The 9255-nt window shown below is 38.4% G+C and overlaps 1 protein-coding gene across 1 annotated transcript; it reads right to left on the bottom strand.

Annotated features, from left to right (window-relative positions):
- Positions 1-5620: 5620 nt before the first annotated feature.
- cartl (cocaine- and amphetamine-regulated transcript-like) lies at positions 5621-8188 on the bottom strand. The gene is made up of 3 exons (XM_068321201.1): positions 7939-8188; positions 7146-7220; positions 5621-6051 (listed from the first exon to the last, which is right to left on the bottom strand). The coding sequence occupies exons 1-3, from the start codon at positions 8074-8076 to the stop codon at positions 5944-5946; spliced, it is 321 nt and encodes a 106-aa protein (XP_068177302.1). The 5' UTR covers positions 8077-8188; the 3' UTR covers positions 5621-5943.
- Positions 8189-9255: the final 1067 nt, after the last annotated feature.

The following is a 9255-nucleotide window of genomic DNA, read 5'->3' as shown; positions in this document are numbered from 1 at the left end:
GGGACTCCTGAGGCAGTTGCAGGGTACCGACGGGCCAAGAGGACTGCAGCCTCGGCTGTGATGGAGGCAAAACAGAGGGTGTGGGAGGAGTTCGGAGAGGCCATGGAGAAGGACTATCGCACGGCACCAAAGTTGTTCTGGAGGACTGTTGGCCTTCGCCAGGGCTGCACTTTATCACCAATCCTGTTCCTGATTTTCATGGACAGGATATCGAGGCGTAGTCGTGGTGAGGAGGGGTTACAGTTTGGTGGCCTGAGGATTGCATCGCTGCTTTTTGCAGATGATGTGGTCCTGTTTGCGTCATCAGCCTGTGACCTGCAGCGCTCACTGGTCCGGTTTGCAGCCGAGTGTGAAGCGGCGGGGATGAGGATTAGCACCTCCAAATCTGAGGCCATGGTCCTCAGCAGGAAACCGGTGGACTGCCTTCTCCAGGTGGGGAATGAGGTCCTTCCACAAGTGAAGTATCTTGGGGTCCTGTTCACGAGTGAGGGAACAATGGAGCGTGAGATTGGACGGAGAATTGGGGCAGCAGGAGCGGTATTGCAGTCGCTTTACCGCCCTGTTGTCACAAACAGGGAGCTAAGCCGAGAGGCAAAGCTCTCCATCTACCGTTCAATCTTCGTTCCTACCCTCACCTATGGTCATGAACGATGGGTCACCACCGAAAGAACGAGATCGCGGATACAAGCGGCTGAAATGGGCTTTCTCGGACGTATAGCTGGTGTCTCCCTTAGAGATAAGGTGAGAAACACTGCTGTTCGCGAGGGGCTCAGAGTAGAGCCGCTGCTCCTTCGCGTGGAAACGAGTCAGTTGAGGTGGTTTGGGCATCTGATGCGGATGCCTCCGGGACGCCTCCCTAGGGAGGTGTTTCTGGCACGTCCAGCTGGGAGGAGACCTCGGGGCAGACCCAGGACCAGGTGGAGGTGTTATATCTCAACACTGGCCTGGGAACGCCTTAGGATCCCCCAGTCAGAGCTGGTGGATGTCGGGGGGAAAGGGAAATTTGGGGCTTCCTGTTGAAGATGCTGCCCCCGCGACCCGACTACAGATAAGCGGTGGAAGATGGATGGATGGATGGATCAATTAATTATCAATTAATCTAAATATCAATATAAAGCGCTTTTAAAAGTCTTATTCAGCTATAAATACAACGAAAATCAATTTGAGTTTTGATTTCTCTCCATCACGGCTTCCGTAGAAAGGCCCTGTGGTTCAAACGGTAAACCGAGCCTTCACGCGGCAGGAGCGCCATCCTCTGGTAGGAGCCGGTATTGCAGCGAGGAGTTAACACAAATTCTTAATTCAACCCATTTTTCAACAACACGTGTTGCAGTTAAATATCATTAATATTTGATTTTTATTCCTTTTTTTGTCTGCTAATTCTAAAGGGATGACGTCAGCCTACACTGGGGATTACTGCATTAAATTCATTAAACACATTAATTTAGAAGATTAAGTAAATTGGCAGGCAACAGAAAAGAGCAATCACATTATTCTGGAGGATTAATTCAAAGAGGAAACGAGGAGAATTCTGATTAGCAGAAAATAAAAGGAGAAGGAGAAAAACAGTCACCCAAGAATTAAAATATATTTATTATCTACTGAAAAAAAAACAAACACGCTGATTGTGATTTCCTAACTGGCAACACATTAAATTAAAGTCATTTTGGAATCCGGTTCACTCGCGGCCTTGGAAGATTTTAATCTCCATTCTTATTCGCAGCTCTGATTTGGAGCGTGTTCATCGATAAACACACACACACACACACATAAAGATGAAGCCATGAGTCATATCAGAATCATAAAGTAATGGATCTCCGCTCACGCTACGGCGTTAGCTCAATCGGACCATTCATATTGAAAACACGGGACTCATTTTCACACGTTGCCCAAAGATATGCATGATGGATCCTTTTCATTTTAAAGTTAACAGGATATGAATGGATCAGGCTTTTTATTTATTTATTTTTTGCAGGATGTCTGGAGCATTAATGTGATTTATAAACTGGGGAAATTTTCTTCTGAAGTTCAGGGACATTTTTCTCGTGTTCAGCCAGAAGAAACAATAAGAACATTGTATTCCGTATTTAAATCAACATAAAATGATGCTGCAGAGGTCGTCCCCACACTTTAAGTCATTATAGATAAAAGGACGTCCAATAGCTGAGAATAAAATAAAATAAAATAAGCAGCATTAATGATTAGATTTCTCCTTTATAATAGGAGTTGATGAATAATTTATGAAATATATAGAAAAGTATTAAATGACTGGTTTGTGCCTGCGGTGTTGGGGTATCATTAATCCCTATATGACATTATCAGAAGCAGAACGTTATCACAGAGCGAGGCCTCAGTGTAATGAAGTCCTTCCATTTCTAAATGGGATTCGGCAGAGTTGTTTAACTGGTAAAACAGAACACACAGATGTCCACCATCAGTTTATTTCCCAAAGAATCCTCTAAAGTTTTAACTAAAATCAATTTAAATAAATTAACACTCTGTAAAACATCTTTTTTTAGCCGGACATGTCTTTTCTTTTTTTAAAAACAATACATTTTTTTATCCCTCACCTTCAGATAAAATGATGCTTTAGCATTTAATTTAATTTAATTTAATTTAAATTTAATTTAATATACTGTTTTGATCCCCGAAGGGAAATTAAGAATGCACACTCTAGCTAATGATTCAAACGCATGCATATATATATATATATATATATATATATATATATATATATATATATATATATATATATATATATATATATATATATATATATATATATATATATATATATATATATATATTAGTATGTACAGGCATCTTTAAGGACTTCACAACACGACTAATCAATAAACAGATTAAAGTAATCCAGTCAGACTGGACGCATCCGTCATAATATATGTTTCATAAGGGGTCAAAGGTTAACGGCTGACCCTCTGGGGTGTCGCTAAATGATCTTCTGTAAAGGTTCCTCACATTAAAGAGAGGAACAAAGCCACGAGCTGATTGCTACACGCGTCTCCAGGGAAATAAAAGAAAAGCTGCCCGCCTGAAACTGCGTCGACGTTCCCGTGATCGATAATCACCTGGACGCCAGGAGGAATTCTGCTGAGTCACTGAGTGTTAGCACACGACATGAACACAAAGTCCAGGAAATATATTATTCACATGTGGTCTAGAGTTTGACCAGGAGGCACCAAAGTTACCAAAGTGTGACGTTTAACCCTGAAAACGGTCGTCTGTAGCTCAAAACACGGCTAAAGATGAAGAATGTCAACGTAGACGGAACAATAAAGTTTTATTCAAGCATGACGCGGCACAAACATGTGGAAAAAATAACTTATATTCTTTAAAAAGTGCTGACATACATTAATCTAACGGTAAACTCGTAAGTTAGATATTGATTTGAAGAGAACTTCACTCGTTTTACGTCTTTAAGTACGTTTAAAGTTGGAGTTAGCGAAACAGAAGCTAACAACACGACTAACACACAAAAACATGTCAAAAGAAAGAAAATTATATGAAAATGTACTGGATTTAGTCTCCGACATTCGCTTTTAATTTTAACGAATTTTAATTTAAAAAAAATCTAATTAACTTAAATCCATAGCAGCAAAAAAAAAAAGCTGCATCATTGTTAGCTAATCCGCAGGCGTTAGCCACTCGCTGCTAACCTGTTGAGACCTGAATTTAAAACATTGTGATCAAAAGAGTAAATAGATATGAATAGTAAATACAGTAAATAGAATAAATTTAATTTTATGTATATTATCATGTGTAAAATCATTTAGGATTTCTGAACGCTATTTTAAGCCGGCTATGCTAACCTATGCTAAACCTAAACCTCTATACGTTTGCTTGTACTACAGTTATAGACTAATATACACGCAAACCTTGGTTTCCGAACGCTTTAGACATCGAACAAATCGGAATTCGACCAAAGAATTTGTAATTTTTTTTGTCTTAGAAGTCAAACAAAATTTGGAAGTCGAACACGAAACAAACATCTTTTTCTCACCGGCAAGTGCGATAAAGGCGAGGAAAGTCTGGAGAAAACGTGACGGTAACGTGCTTTTTATTTTAGTTTACTGTATTCAATAATTTCTCATTTAATTTTTGTTCCATTGCCTATGGTACGAGTTACGGTACCGTAAACTTCTGTCCAAAAGACGACGGTAACTCGTACCTCAGGCTAACCTGATTACGTCGTTTTTTTTCTTTCTTTCTCGTGTTTCCTTCTTTCTTTTACATTTCTTTGATATGTTTCATTGCTATACAATTTGATATATAAATGATATTGTAAAATAACATATTATGTTGAAAAAAGGTCGTTTTCTAGCGTCTTGGAACGGATTAAGACCATTTACGTTATTTGTAATGTGAAACATGTATTTGGAATTTGAACAAATCGCTATTCGAACGAATTGTGGTCGGAAACTGAGGTTTGCCTGTACTCCAATACAAGTTCAATGGGAGAGTAATATCCCACATTGGTGCAGTGATATTATGATTTAATGAATATAATAAAGCAGGAAAAAACGTTAACCAAGCAGGATTGAGCATCGCCGCCACATTTCATTCACTATTGACTCGTTTTTATTGCAGGTCAAATTGTTTCAGGTATCATAAAGGAAAACACAATGGAGTTATTCGTCCCCGTTGTTCCCTTAGAGCCTGAAAACGGTTGTTTGGTGTTTTCTAATGACTGTGGATTAAGACTCTCAGGACCGAACAGAAGCGTGTATCTGCTGCCAGCAGTATCGGCTCTGCTTTTTTTTTAGAATTCTTTAATTATTTGAAGCTTAACTTTTTCCTTGAGGCTTTTCTTTCATTTGTCTCAGAAACTGAATTAGCTTTACTTGTTGCGAGCTGTGGTTAAATATAAACAGCAGTGGGGACAAAAAGAGGCTTTAAATGACTCAAACACTTAAACACTCATTAAAATCATTAAAATATGTTCTGTTTGTTCCAGCTGCTTGTTTCCATTAAAAAATTAAAAATGGATGCTTTAATGCTTTTTTTTTTTTTAATCATCATTTCCTTCACTTTAGGTTTTCACAGTGTGGAGAATAAAAGTGACGTCTGCTAAATAAATACAAGCAACACTAAAAAAACCCAAAACCATGCATTTTATGATAAAACCAGATTCTGGGATTAATTCTTTAGAAATAAAGATCATTACTGAAATGAAATAGGTGATAATAATTATCATTCTCAGTCCTGAACCCACAGTGGACTGGTTCTGTCTCTGCAGCCTTTTAGCCCTTTTTAGACAGTTGTTTTGGTTCTATATGGAAACAGGAGTGACAGGAAGCTTTTTTTTTTTTCTCAAAGAATTCAATGTAAAAATGTTTTTAAACAATTTTCCAGATTTCAAATTCAAAAATAAGTCCTCAATAAATCAATTATCCATTAATAGATAACAGATGTTGTTATTTCTTACTATAATTATCACATAATCGCCAGACTTATTATTAAAATGAGGTATAATTATCATATAAAACCCTTTTATAATCTTTTCAATAATGCACTGTGGAAAAACAGAAACTTTTTTAATGAACATTTATTGATATTAACGTCATGGATCATTCAGCATAAAAAAAAAAAAGTCTGACAACGTTGATGACAGTTTATTGTTTTTCCTCCTGTTATAATGAATTTCCACAGATGACAGCTGGGAAACAATTTGCATAAAACTCTAGCAAACGGCAAAAATGTGATGAAACACATGAATTTATTTGAATCAAACTTCTACATCTAACAAAAGCGCTGAACATTTAACATCAACATGCTCTGTCAGCGAAAAACAAGAATCCATGCTCAGGCAACGACGGTGTGTGTGTGTGTGTGTGACGGTCAGACGGTACGACACTGGTTTGGTTGGGGTTTGTAAAGGGCGTTCAGTCCTGGGGGGGGGGGTTTCTTTGTGCAGAGGGGGCCTCAGATACACTTGAGCAGGTAGGCGTTGCAGTTTGCTCCTCGGCTGCAGTCGCACAACTTCCCGATGCGAGGCCCGAACTTCATGGCGCATCGATCGCCCATCCCGCACTGATGGAGGAAGAAGGTCAGCAAAGGTCAAGATGATGGAGGAAGTCCCACCACAGGCACTTCCTGTTATCTCTAATGGTGTTCCTGTTGTATTAATCCTTCTGATTGAATTTCAACTAAAACGTTAATCTTTCCAGCACCCCCCCCCCCCACCAGAGATTTAATTAAATAAATTTCTTCGGCTGATTCCGTCTCTGTCGTCGGAGCGTCGGCTCCACCGGGGGGGACGGCAGGATGGAACGCTTTTGGGAGGCTTTCAGCACAAAACCTTAATTAGTTCGTAATTGCATTGAGTGAAAGACTGTTGTTGGCATTTTCTTGTTATCTTTTAATTACTGGGGGGGGGGGGGGTTTCCTTTGCTAACTGGTTTAATTAAATAGAGGATGAGGAATGCAAAGACTGTAGAAGGAAGACGAACAACCGTCAAACTAATCTCTAAATGACACGTTTCTCTTGCTTGTGTAATTGATCTAACTTTTATTTATTTATTTATTTATTTATTTATTACATATATTAGAACTCTAGTAACTAGTTACAGCTAATAACTAGTTACTGCTCCTCATTGATTCCACCCTGACAGGTTTTCCATGTGAAAAAGGCATCATGTTTAAATCAGATTTTAAGCTGAAAGGACGCTAAAACCAAACTGATCAGCCGTTAAATTGATTATATCATCAGGAAGGACGTGCTAGTCGTGCACTTAGAAAACCAGTATTTATTTAATTTAATATTTTATTCCTTTTTCTTCCTTTTCTTCCAGTTTTTTATATATATATTTTTCTCGTTGTTGGTTTCTTTGTTTCATCTGAATTCTTGCACAAGTAAGGTCGATCGTGTCAAGGGAAAACATTTTTTTTTGTTTCCCCTTTCAACAACATTTCTTTTCAAACATTTTTGTCTCTTATTCAGAAAAGACTTTTGAGACTTTTTAGAAGAAGAAACCATTAAATTCTGTTGTTGTTTAAAGACTGAAAATTTATATTTTTATTATGCTTTTTGTTTGTAAATCTATCATTCAATAAATTATTTTTTTAAAACTTTTTTTTATTAAAGTGGATGCTGTAGAGCTTATAGTAAAATAAACTGGCGTTACCACTGGGATGTTGCCTCTCTTCTCAGTGGAGATGCGACTGGGCATCCTGCCGAGAACAGCCTCCAGCGCCTCGATCTAAAGAACGGATCACAAAAAAAAAAGAAGAGAAATTTACAGATTCTGAGTTAACGTGTACATCATTCTACACGCGTGCTCTCAAAGTTCAGTTTGAAATATTTATTCATGATGTAGAATCTAACAACAAGTTTGAAAGTAAAAGGGATTAAATCTGTATGTTTATCTCTTAAATATAAAATAAGATTTAATTTTTAAATTATGGAATTAGATTTTTAAAATACAAATTAAATTAAATTAAAAAAATGTAAAAAAAAATTAAGATTTGCTTAGAAAGCTGTACATTTTTTACTTCTGATGCACAGCAAGAGTTAAAATCCTTAAAATGTTTTTTTTTTTTTTAATTCTGCAGGATGTTTCTCGAGTTTAGAAAGCGAGAAAATGCTGCAGCAAAGGGAAATAATTTATAAGGCAGACTTAGAAAACACCTCAGGGCTGCAGCAAAACATCCAAAGACAAAGGAATTAAAACAAATCAATAAACTTAAATGAAATCAAAAAAGGCGTAAAACAAAGAGACAGATTGTAATGTTTATCAAATAAGAGAAGTTTTGTGAGAAGGTTTAAAGGAGTTGTGATAAATACTGTACAAAAGAAGACTAAATCTGTGTCTGAAGAGGAGACGCCGGTGACAAATGAGCATTTTCATCCAGATTATCTCGCTGTCGGAGTCTGAATCGTCTCCTCTCTCCTGTGTGAACCCACGTGAAGCTACTGACCAGGTCTCTGTCTGCCGCCGGCTCCGGGTCGTCCACGCCAAAGTCCTCTGCAGAGACTTCATGGGACGTCTGGCCGTGACACAAGACGGACAGCAGCCCCACAAAGAGCAGCCAGAGGAGCATCCCGGAGCGATCCATGGTCCCGGAGGAGGAAGAGGAGGAGGAGGAGGAGGAGGAAGAGGAGGAGGCGTCAGATGAAGACTGGAGCAGAAGGTTGCGGTACGTCCACAGGAGCTTCTCCCTCCACCCACCGGACCTTCTCCTCCCTTATATTGACTCCTGTGGCCCCGCCTGGAAGACCGGCTGCAGAATTAACATGCATGAGTTTGGGTCTGTCAGGAAGGGGGTGGGGTTCAGGGCTGGGGAAACGGTTTCCCCTTATTTCAGTTAGAATGGAGGGGAAGAAAAATCCAGACCATAAAGAAAAGTTTGGGTCACGACCTCCAGAAGTCTGCATGAGATGCTGAAGCTGAACGGTCACATGATCAACTAAAGGATGCCTTCAGTGCTGTTTTGTTACCTAGGAGACAGGGATTTCACCCGTGTTCATTGGTTGGTTGGTTTGCAGTGTTAAAGGATTCCGCGCAAAACTATTGGATGGACGTCCACAGAACCGAGGACACGGATACCAAATCTGATAAATCAGAATTAGCGAATCAGAAAGGATAGAACGACTGATGATCCGATCAAAGTCACGTAAAAATTCCTACATTATCCCGAGTCACGAAACTACATCAAACAAACACGATTCAAAGGAGTCGTGAAACCAACGCGATTAAATCAGGGGGGTCAAACTCATTTTCACTGAGGGCCACATCAGCATAATGTTTAACTAATAAAATGTAACTAAATGTAACTCGATGTAATGTAAAATAAATGTAACTAGTTCTTAATGTTAAATAACTCTGGATTTATTAATCAAGTTGCAAACATTACAGTCGCACAGGAAAAATGTTTGTTTCTGTTATAACATAATTTTTTTAACAATAACATACAGTAAATAAATAACATATAACATGAATAACCTAAAAAAAGTTTTTTTTAATTTAAAAATAATTTTAATTTAAAAAAATCATTTCATTTGTCAGGTTATAAAATCCACAAAACTCCACCAATCAAGGATCAAACTGAACAAGAGAATAAAGAAAAATGACATCAAACACAAGTTAGGACATTAACTTCGTTTAAAATGGGCCTAATTGCGGCATTGTGGGAAATGTAGTTTTTGTTCTATTTATTTTTAGACACTGAACTTTTTTGCTCTTGCGGGCCAAATAAAATGATATGGCGGGCCACATTTGGCCCCCGGGCCTTGAG

This window comes from Antennarius striatus, chromosome 1 (assembly GCF_040054535.1).
Source record: "Antennarius striatus isolate MH-2024 chromosome 1, ASM4005453v1, whole genome shotgun sequence".
NCBI classification, from domain to species: domain Eukaryota; kingdom Metazoa; phylum Chordata; class Actinopteri; order Lophiiformes; family Antennariidae; genus Antennarius; species Antennarius striatus.
The sequence above is the reverse complement of the archived record's forward strand: the minus strand, read 5'-3'. Positions and strand labels throughout refer to the sequence as shown.

Bases quoted from the DNA above. Each gene is read 5' to 3' on its own strand.
- cartl (XM_068321201.1), bottom strand. From the start codon at position 8,076: ATGGATCGCTCCGGGATGCTCCTCTGGCTGCTCTTTGTGGGGCTGCTG. The intron at 7,221-7,938 runs GTCAGTAGCTTC...TCCGTTCTTTAG, and splicing joins CGGCGGCAGACAGAGACCTG to ATCGAGGCGCTGGAGGCTGT. The intron at 6,052-7,145 runs GTAACGCCAGTT...TTCCTCCATCAG, and splicing joins AGAGAGGCAACATCCCAGTG to TGCGGGATGGGCGATCGATG.